Source organism: Aulonocara stuartgranti, assembly GCF_965226115.1.
Source record: "Aulonocara stuartgranti genome assembly, chromosome: 11".
In the NCBI taxonomy this organism is placed as follows: Eukaryota; Metazoa; Chordata; class Actinopteri; order Cichliformes; family Cichlidae; genus Aulonocara; species Aulonocara stuartgranti.
In genome coordinates this window covers 3244271-3263203 of record NC_138947.1, presented here as the reverse complement: position 1 = coordinate 3263203, position 18933 = coordinate 3244271, and the positions used below count along the sequence as shown (strand labels likewise).

Below are 18933 nucleotides of genomic sequence, written 5' to 3'. Positions count from 1 at the left end.
GCTTCTCAGGCTGATTCGATGCATTTTTAAAGACTTTCTATCTTTATTAGATAGATTCAGTAGTTACAGAAAAGGGTGAAAGAGAGCAGGAGAAGAACCGTGATTCAACATTCAGTGTTAAAAGATTTGTTCTTAAACACAAAATTACATTCAATAATGCAGCAGTATCTAAAGTGAAGTATCATCTCTGCCTTCATGCTCACTCGCTCTCACAAACTGCTCCTTTGTTCTCTCTCTCTCTCCTTCTCTTATTTAAAGGAGTCTAGAAGCAGGTGAAATGTTTAAACATGAATAACATGAATCCTGAGTGTCTGATGGGCATTTAAATAAGGTCAGAAAGCCATACTTAAATTAGGATGAAGCAGTTTAAAGTGCCACTGGTGAAACTTTGTCCCAATACGATGTACCACGTCAGCATTCTGAAAACCTGACAGGTGCACAGATGTTGCAGAGACTGATGATTGTGGTCAAAAACATCATCATCAGTTGGAATAGTGACAACAGGTAAAAGAATACCACGATAAGACAGCTTAAAGCTTTTAATAATGCTTTTCTTTTTTTAAAGCATACATTATAAATTATAACCTCCACACCAAGAGCTGCATGGCAGCACGATGTTTAGCACTTCCGAAGCAAGAAGGTTCCTGGTTTAAATCCAGCGTCTGGCCGAGGCCTTTCTGTGTGGAGTTAGCGCGTTCTCGCTGCCTGACTTCCTCCCACAGTCCGACGTCATGCAGTTGGTGGCGTGATGCTTTTAAATTCCCCCCGAGGTATGAATGTGCATGATCTAATTAACTTACAGTGTCAGTGTGAGGTAGTGAGATTGTGTGGTTATAATTTATACTTTGAAAACATTTTTGTCCACCTGTCATTTATTCAGGTGAGTATTTTTGAACTAGTTGAATAATATTTTGAGCTAAATGCATTTTTCTAGATCAGACCATGAAAACAAATCATGGAAGAAAATCATGGAGGCCACAATCTCAATATCTGTCCATCACTGAAAAACCCTGAAAACCCCCCCAAAACATGCTGTGTTTTCTTGAAAAAAGACTCTCAGTCTCAAGCATGTCACTTGGTGCTGATAGAAAAGTTCTTTCATTGTTCAGGTAGTCATGACTCGACATGCCACGTAATCATATGTGCTGCTGTGTGTGGAAGTGCCAAAAACTGCAGTTCCTCTAATGGCCGTTTGGCAATGGCACAAAATACAAGTCAGTCCCCATAGACATGCATGTTAAAATGCCCAACTTTGCAGTATTGAAAATCACATACAGATAAACAGTTCTGGGGTGTGTGGATAGATTCCAGTTTTTAAATGAGTCAGTCCAGTTTTTTGATGGTCAGTGCACCGGACCTTGTTGTGAAAAGGTTATCTTATCACATTTTCATTGTTCATGGCCAAAAGCATTCATAGTCTCAGTCAGAAACCATGGTTAACTTTCTAACATGCAGCACACCATTTAAATCAAATATCATGATGATAAGAGCACCAAACAGCACTGACTTCATTAGACCAGCAACAAACACCAGTGAGTAACAGTGGAGGCCACAGAGGAGCTAGCATTTGCTCAGGAAACAGAGCCGAGGAGAGTCGACAGAGACGACAACAGAATGCCAATTAAGTTCAAAATAATTCCTTCACCAGTGCTTCGCTCGACCCAGTAACCACAGCTTCACTGCACCTGTGTGAGTGACTCAGTGTGACTTAGCGGGATTGAAGTGGAAAGTATGTCAGAGAAGTTGCCGCAACAGCAAGAAAAACGCTGCTAGCTGCGGTCACCTTACTTAGTCATCCACAAAAAGGGGGAATGTGGGTGCAGTGAAGTAGTTACTGAAGGAGAAGTGAGCCACGATACACAGCAAAGCGAGTTAGTAAACCAGCTTTGGTCCAACTCTGCATCAAATCATTCGACAAACAATATAAAATACAGTGAGATGCAGACCATCTAGGAAGTTTGTGTTTCAGTTGTGGTTGGTTCATTTCTTGTAGTTTCTCTCTAATTAGCTGTGCATGTCTGAGCGTTACATACATAGAAGCTAACCAAGCTCACTGGTGTTAGCTGATAGCTAGCACTCCACCCTCTCATCTAAATATTACACCGTCTGGACTCAAAAAGTTCATCAAGTGCTACAGTGTAAAGTCCACCAACCAATGGGCTGGCATCATTATGTCGACGTCCATCGCGTAAATAAAGTCTAAAGTGAAACTTGTGGCAGAAAAAAAAATGTGTCCAGGTTCAAATTCAGAAAGAAATCCAGCCATTATTTAAAAAAGTGACAGAAAGCCCAGCAGCGCTGTCCTCAGTCAGGAGATTGATACCTCAAGAGGTCGGCTATTACCCTCCCCCTCCCTGTAAAAGTGTGAATAGGTGTGGTTACAGGTTATATGTTCTTAGGGTAGTGGTGATAATGGATCTTTCAAGGAGACAGTTTAGAAAATAGAGTACTACATCTGAGTTTGTGCTCAGTCTGAGCTTTTACTGCCAGTGGAGCAGACAGTGCTACGTGATAGCGTCTCATTCTCGTCTGTACTCACCAGATTTTTCATTTTGTGATTTAGCTCATCTCCAAAATGTAAAAGTTAATGGTGTTTTAAAAAGAAAAGCTGATATAAAAATCAGCATTATCCTAAAAATAAAGACGGGATAACCGAGCTTCTAAGAAATAATCACTCTAGATGTTGAAAATGTCGAACTGCTGGAAAAGTGTGTCATTTTTATTTATTTCTTTTTATCCCTGGAGGAAGGACACGTCGGCACTTGCTCTACTTTTTTCCACCTACAGCTCTATTCAGTTTTATTTATATGATACCAGTAGACAGGGATGCTTCTCTCTTCAGTATCTATTTTTTGGGGTTAATGGTCACACAGTGTCACATTCTGTCATGCCAGTTAACACAGTTTTTCCAGTAATGGGTTTCAATAGGAAGTATATTTGAAGCATGTATTTTGTCTAGAGAAAGTGTGTGTGTGTCAGCAAAGCTTTGAAAGACAACAACTGTATTTAAATCCAAACCAGCATCTTTTCCCGCACTGGTGTTAATGGCCAAGCAATCAGTAACCTATGACATCATGAAGGAACATGAACATCCCTCCAGCCCCTCTAATCTAAATCCAATCCAGAACATATTGATTTTACATATATGGACACAAATCAGAAGATGAAAGAACAGATAGCAAAGGTTGTGCTCAGATACATGAAATAATCTTTGACAAATCATGTTGAGGAAGAAAAATAAACAAGACTGATTATTTCACAAACTGCCTTCACACCAAAAAGAATACTTACCGACCGGTGCCGCTGTTATCAATGATCTGCCTTCTAATTTATATATGCATATGTGACCACACACAACACTTAAACACACACACACCACAGGACGCACTCCGAAGCTACCCTGCAGCTTCACAAGTACTCTGTATAATCTGCACTGGTCACTTCACTTTATTGTTATTGATATTTATATTTAAAAGTGCAATACTGTAATTTTCTGCTGCTCATTCCTGTGCAATATCCCATCTGCCCTCCCGTCATATTTCTTTTCAAGATTTTCTTATTTAATCACTAGTGTACATATATTTATATTTATAGATACATATATATTTAGTCGTCTTTTCTCTTTTACCATGTCTCTCTAATATTTTGCTCCTTGCTATTTTTCTATTTTTTTTATTATTTTATTTTATTATATTTTCTCCTACTGTATCATGCTGCTGAGTGACTGCTGCTCGTCAAACACATTTCATTGCAATGTTGACCCTGGGCTAACTTGCATATGACAAATAAAACTGAAAACTGAAACACACATCCATCTCAAACACATTAAGCAATGAAATAAATCAAAGATAGAATCTGTTTTGTTAGAATTTTACCTTCAAGATATAAAAATCATAATTGTGCAAAAGGGGCTACAGGGCCACTGCATAATGTTAGCTTATAACCAGATGTTGGTGTTGTTCAGCTGGATTTTGTCAGCTGTCCAGAGTTGGGGGGTCGCTAGAATATTAGGAATAAATAAGCGTGTTTTTCCATGTTAGAAACCTGACTTTACTTTTGAGGTTTGGGGTGAGGAGGAACAGGATGATGTGACATGAAGAGGATAAAACACGGGTGTAATACTTCATATGTTGAGTCTGAAGGTGCAGGGATGATTTAAATGTCCCTATTTATGCGCTCCTATTTACTTTTAATGGATTAATTATGAGTTTATGAGAACGCATCAGTTTGCTGGAAGACAATTATACACTAATCTATGTATATTTATGAGTAGAATATCTGCTTTTTACTCTATTAAATAACCACAAAAAATGACTGACTGCACATTTAAGATTAAATGACTGTTTTCTGAGCCTTTCATCAGCCTCCTAAAACCTGCAGCGCGACATTCATTCACACCAACTTCAACACAAGAAAGCAGGCTTCTCTTTTCTTTCTGGATCCAGCGATATCTGCCATGTGCAGCCAACTGAAACACACTGACTGTTTGAAAACGTGCCTTGGTATCCTAATTTAATCAAAGTCTCTCTCCTCCTTATGACAGTGATTTCTGCCCTTTGGAACAACTAGTAACGCTTTTAATTTCTGACACGGTTGAACAGCATGCTGTGAAACACACAGCCACGAACCACCGATTTGTGCTTGAATGTGTGTTTCAGTAATTACCATACTGTAAAGTAATGTACTGAGCAAGAAGACAACTTTGTTAATTAAGAGTTGAAGCTTTAGGGTTTTATCGAGTGGACCAACGACCAAATTATTCATGCTTGTGTAGCTTTAAACCAGAAGAATTCCTCTGTGAGGAGAGTTCAAAGAGGGGCAGATGGACAGGGAGCCTCGTTTTACACTCAACAGCCTCTGACTATCTGTCTGCCTAAATCCGAGACTGCCTGCAGATGTGTGTTAGCGTGTGTGTGTGAGGATGCTTATGCGAATTTAAGTCTAATTATTCACATGCATGCAGATCGATAGAGTAAGTATGAGAGAACATAGTGAAGAGGCCGCGTACGAGTGCCAGGGTGCATTTAGGCACACACAGAGAGAGAAAAACAGAGGGAGACGGTGTGTGTGTTCATGTCAGAGAGGAAACAGGGCGGGAGTGTCAGCGCTGCATGAAGCTGATGTGTCAGATGTCAGAGGGAAGTGTCAGAGTGTCATCCCCTTGGGGGTCGCAGAGTGTCAGAGAGCCAATCATGCTGTGTTTAGATGCTTGTCACTGCAGTCACATAGCCAGCTCGTGTCTGGTGACATCTGACAGTAGAATGACAATATAAGACAGTGTGCCAAGTTAAATTAAAGAGGTATGGCAGGAAAACCAGAGGAAATAAAGGGTTTTGTTTTTTTAAGTAGTTAGAAATCAATCTACTCAGTCGGCCATGGAGATAATAAGGTGGCCTCAAGCCAGCCCGGACACATAATCTTTCACCTCACTTAGACATGCCCGAGTCACCTCTACACTACAAAGTGCCAAGGAGGAACCACAGCAGGATGCTTAAGCCAACGAATCTGGCTCCTTTTAATGGAGGAGTGTCTTCATTAAACGACTGAGCTTCTCACTCTAAACAAGCTTCTATAGGAAGCTCATTTCCTCAGCTTGTACCTGCTTCTTTTTTTCATTGGTCACTACACACAGCTCGTGGCCGTGGGTGAGGGTAGGAGTGTAAATCGATCACAAAATCAAAAGTTTAACGTTCAGGTTCAGCTCTCTCTTTAACACAATTGATCAGTCGGCCCGCAGAGATCTGATCTCAATACCAGCCCACATAAGCTGATTACACAGCTGATACCCGTCTACACATCCAACAGGCTAATTTCACATAAGGTCTACAGCTGCTGTGAGTCTACAAGCTCCTCTTAATCACCGTCACATCTGATGTTACTGATGCCTCCTCTGCTCTGCGCTGATGTCTTGCTGCTGCTCTCGCAGACATTTAGTCAAACATAATTTACAGCAGATGGAAACAAACATCTTATTTTGACTATAGTGGTCCTGACTGATTTGTACATCAATCAAACTGTGTGCTTGAGTGAGATGAAAGGATGAGGAGAAACTGGGACATTAGGGATCTTCATTCAGGATACCTGCAGTCCATCCATATTCCTCAATTAATCTTCATGTGATTACACAAGTTCAGCTAAATTTATGTGTAGACTTCTGATTAAGATCTCCACTGGCAAAATTACTCTCCACATGGATCAAATCCAGCAGGACCAGCAGTCTATTCATGTGGTAAAGTAAAAACTGAATAGAAATTTGTATCTTCAACACAAACAAAATGCAACACTGTTAAATAAGAAATCCCCTCCAAAACAGCGTGACTCACAAAGCCACAACAGACACATTAAAGGGAAATTTAAAATAAACGGGATCACTGATGCTTCTGTTCATATGTACCCAATATCGGATGATGACCTTTAAGCAACTCCTAGCAACAGATTTGATGGTGGCGACAAAAATTCTGCACAAAAGCACTGAAGAGCCTAAAGTCTGTTGAAACAGTGCAACATTTAGTCCTTAACAGATAAACAGTTTAGTAGTTTGAAAGGAAAAACATCATCTGTTCTCATAATCAAGTAAAAATGTTAAACATGTACTTTACATCTTGAATGCACAGATTTGCAGTGCAACATGAAACAGTATACTTGTTGAATAATGAATCATTCAAGTCAGTAAATAATCTGCAAATGAATTAATCTGCCATCGTTGCTTCTTTAAAAAGAAGCATCAACAATTTATACGAGTCAAGAGAACATGGATGTGAAAAATTCAGAAATATTTTCTCTCTGTCCGTGTTTCCTAAAGGCACAATCTGATAAAGCGCACAGTTTCTGTCCAATTTTGTCATTTGAAACCAAACATACATCACCAATGCTGTACATGTTACACTCACTATGTGTGAAGTGCAGCTGTGTTTTTGTGATATATGGAAGTATGACACGTGCCATACGCTGCCAGCTTCGCTGCCGGCTTGTTAAAGTTTCACAAAGAGAGAATATTACAGTAGTTACATCATCTTTGCACTTCCTTTGTTTTAAATTTTTATTTTTGGTTTGCAAGGCTCAGAATGCTTTAGCAACTCTACATTCACCCAGCTGCTTTTCCCTCGACACCTCAACACACCTTCACATATTTCTGTTATAGACAGTAAATATCCAACACACTTTATAATTAAAATACTCCTCCCATGATGACTGTGGGGTTGGGAGACTCTAGAATGACCTTGCTAAAAACTGAAGACCACAAGCTTGAAAACAAAAAAGATCTGGCAGGGGTGTAAGAAAGAACTGAGCTTACTGCAGCTCCTATAGCTATAATTATAATATTTTTTTTGAAGTGGAACTGTTGTAATTTCCCACATAATCTCTGAGGTGAAAAGCTAACACTTCAGATTGATGCTCCGTTTCACACACTTTTTCTACGCTTGGCTCTGTATGATGTCACTGAGAGCATATATCCCTAATACGGTCACCTCGCAGAAGCTTGTTTCAGATTTCAGTGCATGATCCTTATTCATCTCCAGTATGAGATGAGTAAGGATTGCGATGAATTAGTGCTGCAGTAGATTCTAAGTAAAGCCATAGGCCTGAAAATGACCATAAAAGGTCAACTTTAAATATGGAATATTTAAAATTCCAGAATGTGGAAAGCCATGTACGTGTCTGAATGAATGTACAGTCGTAGTAATTACAGCTCTGAGTAGGTGCACGGCGTATATGTGTCAACTGTCCATTCAGTCAGCGTGTTTGCAGCATCTAAGCCCTCCTCCGTCCTTGATCAGGGAATCAGGACGGGAAGTTGCCATGGAGACCCAGCTCTGTAACAGTTGCCACAGCGATCAGAACAAGAGCTGAGCTAAAAAGTGGTTGTTAGGGCGACCGTGCAGAGAGTGAGAAAGCGACGCGAGGAGGGGCGTGGTAAGCACAAAGGAAAACAAGCGCAGGGGTTAAGTTAAAAACCGCGCTGTTTACTCCACCCTGTCAGTACATCAAGCACGCCCTTCCCCCATCCCCTCCACCCCAGCTGTCAAGAAGAAAACTTCCCCGAACTGAGTCAGCTCCAGAAAGCAGGAAATTACTCATTTCCTCTCAACAAGTAGATGTCAGCTGGATGTGTCTTTATTTGGTAAACAGAAAAGAAGAAGCTCATTTAAAAAAGCAAACAAAACTCACCTCTGACACTCTGGACAACATGTCAGTTTCACATCAGCGGCTTCTAACTAGACTGACATCAAGCCTGTCACGTTGCAACAAGCCAAACTAAAGAGCTGGAAGCCGGCCTGATGGAAAAACATGTCGCCTACAAGCAAACAGGTCACCTGTCCCTGGATGCTGATACTGACCTGGAAACTTTACCTCTTCTGGGTTCAGTTAAGCCCTGGCAACAGATCATTTCCTTAAAAGCCTAAAAAAAGGCATCCCTCTGTGGGCTGCCTTGGCGTGCAGGATTGATTAGTGGCACACTCTGTCCAGGCACAAGTATGTCACCTCCTCAGGGAGAGACGGGCCAGTAAACATCCAGAGTACTCGTCTTGGTGTCTGAGGCAAATCATCGCTAATAGGTTTTCACAGTAAACTCAAGTATGGGCAGCAGGAGTTAAAGCACAGGTTCGGGCTTTTTGGCTTGAGTTCGAGCTTCTTTATGCAGAAGAAAGATGTAAAAAAAAAAAAAAAAAAAAAAAAAAACTTGGTTGGTTAGCGAGGCAAGCTAAGCTAAGATCAGGCAAAGAGATGAACAACTGAGCTGCGATGCACAGTGTATGGAGGCCATTGCAGCACTGTGAAACCCCTCGACTGCAGCAATTAACTTTAAAAAAATCCATCCTCCCTCTTTTATCGGCTAAAACTCTTCCACCTCCAGGGATTACACGAGCTTGGAGCTCTGAGTGTCAGCAAGGACAAAATGTTGAAATAAGGCCCGGAGGACCGTCGCTACAGCATCCCATAAATTAAACTGTCAAACTGAACTATATGTACATCAAACTGGAAAAGTGCATATTTTCACAGTTTTAGTTTTCAGTAACTCGGTCCAATTCAGCACTAAGGTGGCACCCTTTAATTCTTCATCAGAAAAATATTAATCACAAAAATTATTAAGTGGAGAGACTGCTGTGCAACTTCCACAGCATTTTCTTGTTAATATTGTGTAGACCTCCACTGCTACTCTGCTCACACACAAAAGCTCCAATGCATGTGCTAATCTTGTTTAGGTCCTCCTTATGTTATAAAAAAAAAAAACCTGACCCAAAGGGGCACTCACATGGGACGCCTGTGGTTTCTGATACCAGGAAAATGGCGGCAGTGCCTTTGGGGTTTATGGGTAGCAAGGTTGTTTTGGGATGCTTAATCGGATTTGGGGAGTTTGGAAGCTAGGTCAACACCTTGGGATCTGTGATGTGATCTTTGAGCCTTTTCAAGCTGTTTTTGTGGGGTGGTGTGGCGTGGCACACTGTCACGCTGCGGGGAGGATAATGCCACCGCAGGGTCTGCAAAAATCTTTAGATTTATTATATTTCTAAATGAAAAACCCCACGAGTGCCTGAAGTTTTCCTAGGAGAACATTGCACTGGAACAAGAAAATCAAGTTTATTCCCTCTTACTGTCAGAGGTTGTATTGTTGTGGTTTACTGGATTAGCATTGCTCTTTAAAGCAGAATGTGTACATGTTATTATTCTACAACTGCATATGTTTGAGTGCACAGTGCATGCATTACTGTAAAAGTTTCTATATACAAGAAAATTTATTGCACAATTTGGTTGTGTGTGTGTGTTTGTTTGTTTTTTTTAAATGGGCCACATTTGGTTGCCTCATGCCAAACAGAGCCTTAACTTATTAGACAGATATGAGGTGTGTTCTGAAAACTGGCCCACATAATATAATAACATCTCCTGCAATGCATGCCAAGGCCACTTCATTACTGAAGGTCTCTGTTACTGGACCAGGCAATTACAACCTGCTGACAGTTTTTTGGAGGTTTCTGAGCGCAGTGCACACGCTGTCAAGGCCACCTGCAACTAACATTATTAAAATGGGTTGTTGTAGTCCCATCTCTGACTGATGGCGGTTTATTTATTCTCTCATTTACAGTTTTGATTAGGCGAGAATAAGAAATGTCAACTTGCAGGTCTCAGCAGATCAGCTTACCATGGTTTGCTGTGGAGTCATCACTGGTTTAATTGGGGGTGTTTTATAACTTGTAAATTTAAAAGCGCTTCGACTGAAGGGTTTAAAATCAGAGAACAGATGCCCCTGTTACTCCAAAACTTGGATTAAAACTGAATTTTTTTCAGGCATGTATTTAATTCAGTGACAAATATCATACATCAATAGCAGTAACTGTGAAAAGCCACTTTGGTTTACTTTTAATGGTGCCAGTTTGCCAGCATGGAAACAAATATAGGTTAAGAAAAACAGGCTAACTCACAGTAGGACGCCGGCCTGTTTGATTACAGTGCATGTGCTGCGCCAACACTTTTAACACATGTTGGACAGTGAGTGCGCAGCCGGCTAATTTGAGGGCGAGCGTCAGAATCCAAATAACTAGCTTCATCTAAACAAGTGGTTACAAAAAAATCCACCGTGATTATACATCATTTAGACAGTAAAGGAGGCTAAATTAAGCCACGCAGCGGAGGTCTGAAGTCAAAGCACAAACATGTAACCCGGCTGACTCACGGCATGACACAGGACACAAATACAGACACAGGAAGCTGAGCGATCGGTGCCGTAAAATCCATCTTACCTATCCAAACATCATTGCCAAACCAGGAGAGGTTCCCTTGAGAGCTGTCATAGTAACCAATCTTCTTATAACTGCCTCCTACATGTTTGAGAAGCAGAGACAAGAAAGCAAGAAAGGTATGAAGTTTAATTAGCATTGCTTCTTCTGTAATTAATTTGCTCCTCGAGAGAGCTGATAAACATTGATATTTATACCGCTGCCGTTTAGGCAGTGCAATATGTGAATACAGAAAGAAAAGGCACATAATGAATACGCAAAAGAATCGACGGATGAAAAGGTGGACAAACAAAGAAGCACCAAGGGGAGTGGAAGGAGAAAAGAAAGAGAGGGAAAAAAAGGCGCTTATGTGGCAGTCTTGACCAGGAATACTGATGAGGTCCCACAGTGATTCAGGGATTCGAGTCAGGTCGTCTCATTGTGGATGTCAAATTACCCCGACACCACAACAGGAAATATGAGACCGAATGCGAGGGGAAAGGGGCAGGATTATAAATTCTCATCCGTTAGGACGCCAAAGAGAACAGAGGTAGAAAATAATCCTCAACCTTATCCCATGCAGGGAAACTCATTAAGTCACTGGTGACAAATAGGATGCCATTTCCAGAAACAGCTTAAAACGAAGGCTGGTGCCCAATTAGAGTGAAGCTTCGAGTCAACACCGCACTGCACCCAGCTCGTTCACATGTGCAGTTAAAGGGCCCCTTAAACTGAGCCTTTTCTCCGGACTGCGCTGAAAGCAGCAATCAATGCATCATTGAATAAATTGAGCAATGATTTTCTTCAATGAGTGACATTTATTATTCAGTCCAGATTCTGCAACTATAATTGAACGTGGGAGGACAGCGTAGAAGCGCTTTACCTTGCAGTTGCTCGATAAGAGTCATTGCCATCCTGGATCCCTGGGCGTCAAACACCACCTGGCCCTGAGACACATTCAAAAAGCAGAAACTTGACATTATTGCAAATAAAAAGCCTCATTTTTAACTACATAATTCTGGATTTTAGGGAATATTACTTGTTATTATTCTTTTTTTTGCCAATGGTTGCTGAGATTAACACCACTCCTGCAGCTCACAGACCGGAGATGAAGAAAAATGGGCAAGAAATGCAAACAGCTTTTAAACCAGGCAACCGGTAAAGTTCAGTTCAGCGCCGCTGCAGACAAATAATGATTGTTATATCTTCACGTAGTAATGTACAGTACATTTAGCGCTATATGATGTAGAGCGGAACAGCATACAGAAGAGCTCAGCCATCAATGACAACAGATCGATTTAGTGAGACACTGCATCAAAGGAGGAGCGGCGGGGGGTGGGTGCAGATATGATATATATTCTTCATATAATCTGTTTCTTGAACTTGTGTTGAGACAGAAATGGTGGCCTGCATATCTTTCAGGGTAGTTAGAAGTAATAGTTGAAGCAGAGCTGCAGGTGTTTTTGACCTGCAGCTCTGCCCGTCTCTCAAGGGCAACTGCCAGACTGTCGGATGTCTGTGGCGGCAACAAAGGGCCCAGACAGCAATGTGCTTGTGCATCTTTCTATTAGCTTGGCTCAAAATAAACCAAACTGTGTAACTAAAAAAGGCACAAGACATAACAAGAGCTCTGTAGCACAAATGAATTTAGAAGAAGTAAGTAAGCATGATCTCTGCAAGCTAAAGACAGCCAACATCTGTCAAATTCCAGGTTTCAGACTAAGTTCAAAGGCGACTCTCCTTAGTGGTTTGTCTGCTAGCACAGAACGGTTGATCTGATATCCTCGTGTTGGTGTTGTTCCCAGATCATCATACTAAATGTTGGTCCAGGATCAACATTGCAAGTGACCAATCAGAATGTTGTGACGTCATACTTTTGCGACTTCGGGAAAAAGCGGCGTAAAACAAAAAACTGTGTGAAACCGCCTCTGTCCGCCGATCAACGGACCCTGACCCTAACCGTAACCCTTTAATAAACAGTAAGCAGAATTGATATTGTCCTTGCAACATTGGAATTTCATAAATGCACGAATGGCTTGGCGCGCAAAAGAATAACGTCACAACAATGTGATTGGTCACTTGCAATGTTGAACCTGGAACAACATTTTCATGATGGTCTGGGAACAACACCAACACGAGGATATCAGATCATCCAGCACAGAGCTGCCCACATGAGCACGTGATTGTCTCTCAAAACAGACCCTCACAGCTTCTCTGTGATCATGCACCATACATATTTACATGTTTCCCTAGCCCGTTGTGCTATGTATCCATCCAGACTGTTTTTGTGCGAGTTGTCCAGTTTTGAGGCATTGGCTCTCTCTCCCTCTCAGATATAATGGAGTAAATTGCGCTCGCCTTGGTGTTCAAAACATCAAAAAATACAATTTAACTGAGCAGCAATGTCTCTTTCCAGAAGTCATACCCATCCACAAAAACATCCACAAACTTTAAAGCAATTTCAATTTATGCAATTGTAGGAACCAAAGTAATCACTATGCAGAAGGATGCATGCAACTACGTGTTCTTAGATGCTCATGCTTCTGACTGTTTAATAGGATGTTTTCCAGCAGAATGACAGACAGCAGAAAGATTGTGCGGTGATAGTTGTGGGCATCTCACACCAAATCAATCTAGAGGATTAAACTGAACTACACGGCAGAGCAAAAATATGTAAATGACATTTCGGGGTGAACTGTCCCTTCCAATCAGTGCCCAGTGTTAACTGGAACACAGCATGGAAGGTGTCCATTTTTGTGGGGTGCACAATGTGCTGGCAGACGTCTCCAAGATGCAAAGTGGAAAAATCACAATATTCAAATTCATTTTTAATGCTCAGTGATTGGAAACTCGTTGGGCATCTGGTGGAGCAGCTGCACTGGACTGCAATAGATTATACCCAATGACACGAGACTGTGCATGGCTTTTATTTTATCCCCACTTCCATACTTTTATAACTGGTTTTTATTATTATTATTATTATGATTATTATTATTATTCAGTGTCATTTCTTCAGTGACATAAAATGCCTTTTGACAAAGTTAATGTAAAATAATTTGATGTATCCTGTAAATTCATATATCTGTTGTTTTCGTAACAGGAACCACACAGCTGCAAAGTGCTTCACAGTTTGGATAAAAAAAACAAACAAACACAAATTAAAGAAGTAAATTAGAGAAATCTACATATCCCACAGTCAAACATACGCCCTTTTATAAGCAATAAGCAAAAGTAACTGGTGAGTGATTCAGGAAATAAGCTGTAAAAAATTAGTTTTCAGCAGCTGATGGGCAGAGGGAGGCTGTTCCAATTTTAGGAGCTACTGCCTCAAAAGCGCGGTCACCTTTCAAAGAAGAGCGTGGAACAGTTGATCAGAGAGGTCGATCGCTGGAATAAGTTCTCAGCAGACTTGCTCTGTAAGAGCCTATGTGAGCCTGGCCGTGTAGAGGCCACATGTCATTTTAAGATTTTTAAATGAATTCTGAATTTCAGGTGATGTGCAAATGCTGGCTAGTTTTTGTTAGCAGCTGAAGCTGGCTCAGGACTGAGCGGTGCAAAACGTGAGGGACGATAATCAGAAGAAAATGCCAAAAACGTGAAGTTACTGGTGAATGTATGAAAGTTATTGGTGTTTCTAGTCAAAAAAGGGGTATTTACTTATATATTATTTGATTTTGCATAGTTTGAACCATCCGTCCATTCGCTTATCCTTCTCAGGGTCGCGGGGGGCGCTGGAGCCTATCCCAGCTGTCATAGGGCACTTACCGAGACGCCTTCAAAGGAGCTCGTGTTGAGGGCCCTGTAAATCTCGGACGTGATGTCGTGGTTGTTATAGTTGAAATCCTCCAGACGTCGGCCCTTAGCCTTCAGCGGTGCCACAGTCTTATTAAGGGCTAGTGCCAGCGCCCACACTGCATCGTAGGCTAGAGGGGCCTCCTGAAACCCGCCGGTCTCCTCGGGGTTCTTCCCTCCCAGACGAGACATCAAGGCGGCGAGAAACTCCTGTGATGTCTGAGAAAAAGAAGACAGAGAGGACATCAAAGAGCCAAGAAATGCAACACTGCAAAGAAGGTTTACATTGACTCATTTTTTATTTGTGTTGCTAGATATTCACATAACTAAAGCAAAAAACTTGAAGAGCCAACAAATGAATCGACCCTCAGATCTTTGGAAGTCATTTCTGGTATTCACTATAATGTGTGTATTTGATTTAGGATTTATTTTTACTCTCCTGTAGTAAACACTTGTTCCTACTTCAAATAAACCGAGGAAAAAAGTGAGCGGCTTCAGAGTCAGAAACCGTCTCTCTGCGACAAGCTGAACTTGGTGGAGATTGGAGTGTTAAAAATAAATTTGGTTCAGAATAAATAAATACTGCTTCTACCATGATGAAATAAAAAAGCTCCTTCTATGTGCAGCCAACCTGAACTGATATCTGTCTGCCAAAATATATGCTAACAAGAGGAAGGGTGCATAGCAAATAGCAGCATGTCAGGAGTGGGCCCCACTTTAATGGTGGAGTTATGCTTTAGGATCACACAGGATTAGCATCTGTGCTAACCATAGGGCCTCTTGTGCTGGCTAGAGGGTACTTGGGCGAGCCAGAGGGGCTTTTGAGGGGCAGTAGAGCTGGGCATAGGGGCACTTGGACCCTTTCAATACCCCTCATGTGGACAGGACCCTAAATAATTGATCTTTTACTTTTCTAAACAGAATAGCCTTCTGGCATTCAGAGCTGTGTCAGCTAAGCTAACCGCTATGTGTTTCTAAAGACTTATGAAACACAGAACTCCCTGAAAAACATGTTTGGATTTATCAAACAAGATTTTACTTGTGTTTTCCCTATTTATGCAAATGTATGCCCATCTAAGCTTATCATGTTCTAGTCTGGTGATTTAGCCTCCAGGGTACCTGAGTAGACAGAATATGCAGATATTAATTCCAAGATTTCATGGTCGAAGTATTGACCATTTACAAATCACATAAATATAAAAAAACAAAAAAAACAACAAAAAACTAATAAAAAGCTCATAGAAAGCTTCTGGTACCAAAAATCACTTCCTTTGCAGTGATAGACAACCCATCAGGAGCTCCAGCACCTTTTCCCGGAAGCCTGGGAATCATTAAACTTGATCAGTCGTTAAAAATAATACGCAGGAATGAGTGGATGTGAGAAGAAAAAGAAAGGTGGCAGGTGGGAAATGTACAAGAAAAAAAGTACAAAAATCTGGTTGAGGTGGGAACCAGCTGTCCCTTCCTGCTCAGGAGGGGAGGAGTCACAGAGAAACTCAGAGCTCGCTGAAGAAACCAGGCAAGCCGATGAGGTTCACAGAGTCAGTTACCATGGTAACCGACTTAAAGTTTAACTTAGCTCTCTTTCTGGAACAGAAACCCCGGAGCTTCATCTCAGGGTTAAAAAACTGAATCTTCATGAAACCTGCTCTCTGGAACAGAGCCCTTAACGAAGGATCAAAAATAAAGCGACTTCAAAAGAAACTAAATTCCACCCGACTCCACGTAATTAAGCAACTGCAACTCGGAAGAGATTCATAGTGGGAAATTTTTATTTATTGAAAGTTATTGTACAAAGAAAAAAGAAAATCTCCATCCTCATATTCATTTACGTGCCCTGTTAGTCGTCTCATCTAACCTTTGGTGAGGAAGCTGATCGTTAACTGTATCACACATATCTGTCACATCTCTTTCTTTGGTTGCGGTTGATCCCCAGGCATCTTTATTGCTTTGCTACACTCTTACAGTAATCTTAAGACAGGCCAACTTTTTCCTTTTCTCACAAGCATTTGAGTTTAGAACTCATTTTGTGATTAAACACCAATCAAAATTATCTCCCGCTGAAAGCCTGGATACACGCGCAATGGGAAATTATTGCTACCATTCATCATTGTGTCTCTGTGGATTCTTTGAGGCCAATTAGGCCTACACGCACTCCAATTCACTTATGTCAAATTCATCTAATTGAAATTCCACCTTGGCATTTGGCATTTAAATCTGCCACTGCCTTCTGAAAACTAGCTGACAATGTGCTTTACAGACCCTGCAGTATTGGCATAGTAGTTTAATCTGAGTGCTCTATCTAAGAGTGCTATGCCAATTTCAAACTTAGAAATTGAATTTGAATAGACGGACAGGGAGCAGGAGTTCTGGCTGTAATTCTTATCGCCCGTTGAGCAGCACTCGTCAACAGCTAAAGCAGCAGGTAGTGGCAGGTGCTGTATGAATATAAACAACAGCTGCTGATGAAGTGCAAGGGAAGGAGGAAGGGATGGAGGGGAGGGTGGTGGTGAGAAAAGGCAGGACGAGGAAATGGTAAAGGAGAGATGGGTAAACAAGAAGAATGACGGGATGATCCACGGCAGACCGGCAGAGTCGGAGAAGGTCGAAGAAAAAAGGGAAAAGGGAGAGAAGAAGAGACGGCGTAAGAGGATTAGAGCAGGTAAACAGAGGAGAGCGACTGCACCTGAGAAGCTAAATGAGCGTCGGACAAAAATGAGAAAAAGCGAGCTGCTGATAATTTAAATGCATAAACTCCCAGGCATTCTCAGCAGTTTAGCAAACACATTATCGATTCAGGTCATGCAAAGTTCACTGAAGCTATGACTTTATTGTTCTTAACATGCCAGCCGTTCCTGAAATAACTCGTGCCTCACGAGGATCCAGATATATAAGAGCTGAAACCTGGCAACAGTGAATGAATGACGGCTCAGAATACACATCAACAGGACAGGAGGAAGTCATCACAGCTGTTTATTTACAAGCGATCGCCTGAAGCTGCGGTGCGAGCAAATTAAATTACATTTAAAGCAATTAAAAAAAGAGCCAAAAATGCTTTAATCGCTTTAATTTCATTAATAAAATACTTTTTGTAATTACTCTCTGCATATTTTAACTAAAACGTGAATGTTTTCAGATGAGTGCAGCTGCTGTTTTCACTTCCAATATTTCTTCTAATCTTTCCCGTTTTTCCTCAGGAAGCTTCGCCTTTTCCCGGGCCACCTCTTAATGACTTTCCTGGTTGACTCACAGCAGCATTACAGGAAAATGACATTACGTCACACTAAGTCCTGGCCATAGACCAACTTCAGTTAACATTGCTTAAACACCATGCCCAGGATTTTTGGACATTAAGTCACGCTGGTTGTGTTCAAATTGTGTTGACAGGTGTGAACTATATTTAAACAGAGGAAGTGCCTTTAAAGAGCACTAAGTGCATCTCCAGGTAAAGATTTCAGGTGTGGTTCGATTTGATTATATTATGCATACACTGTTAATTCAAGGAAAGAGACAGACTCCAATTAGTAGAACAGAGCACAAACCGACTGATATCAGTACCACTTGTTTGGTCCTTTTCATTTTTTTAAAAGTCTTTTTCTCCATTGAGTTTTATTGACACAGTGATGGAGGGAAGGAACGGCTCCCTTTTAACAGGAAGAGACCTCCAGGCTCAGCGAGGAGCAGCCATCTGCTGCGACTGGTGGTGGTGGGGTGACGGGAAGAGAAGAGAGAAAAGAGGAGCATACAGAGACCACAAACAACTAGCAGCTCTTTTAGGCTGTTTTCTATATATATTTTTTATAAAAATGAGACGTTAACAGCATTTCAAAATTATAAAATGCAATGCTGTAGGCCAGCAGAGGGAACATTTAGGCCAGCAAGAACAACTGTGGTGATATAGTTGTAATGATGGCATTTGTGACCCAGCGATTTCCAGTAGAGTCAGTTTGGAAATACTTTGGGAACAGGGCAACCTTAAACTGTGACCAATGAACAGAGAAGTGGGCAACGCGTCATGCACTGCGAGTTTCTGATGATTGTTTGTCACAATGGCAAAAAGACTTTCATTATTGCGTGCCGTTCAAAGCAGAACTTGTTGGGGCTTTGACTGCCCATTTATCTCGCACCATGTAGGTATGTGGACCTCACTCACAAATGTAAAGTCAGGTGAAAGATGTGGTTATGTGCAAACTGGGGACGTCACAAAATGATATGAAGGTATTGAACTGAGGAAAAAAAGAAGGAAAAATGAATGTGCCTGGACTTTTTTAGGGCGCTTCACATCAGGCGCACATCTGTACTGTACACGTGAGTTAACCCTCCCACATGCGCTGTTTGCCGTGGCCGTGTACACTTACATCATTATCCCCACTTTAATACACAGTCTGCAACAAATCCTCCAGCTACAGCTCCTCCAGCTAACTTT

The 18933-nt window shown here is 41.3% G+C and overlaps 1 protein-coding gene across 9 annotated transcripts in view; it reads right to left on the bottom strand.

Annotated features, from left to right (window-relative positions):
* gabbr1a (gamma-aminobutyric acid (GABA) B receptor, 1a) overlaps nucleotides 1–18933 on the bottom strand; it is a 126969-nt gene that overhangs the window by 31151 nt on the left and 76885 nt on the right. For all 9 annotated transcript variants that reach the window (XM_082553002.1, XM_082553003.1, XM_082553000.1 and 6 more), the window contains 3 exons: nucleotides 14481–14726; nucleotides 11599–11662; nucleotides 10740–10817 (listed from right to left, as the gene is read on the bottom strand). In XM_082553002.1, coding sequence (XP_082409128.1) covers nucleotides 10740–10817; nucleotides 11599–11662; nucleotides 14481–14726 — 388 coding nt within the window. The remainder of the gene's footprint in view (nucleotides 1–10739; nucleotides 10818–11598; nucleotides 11663–14480; nucleotides 14727–18933) is intronic.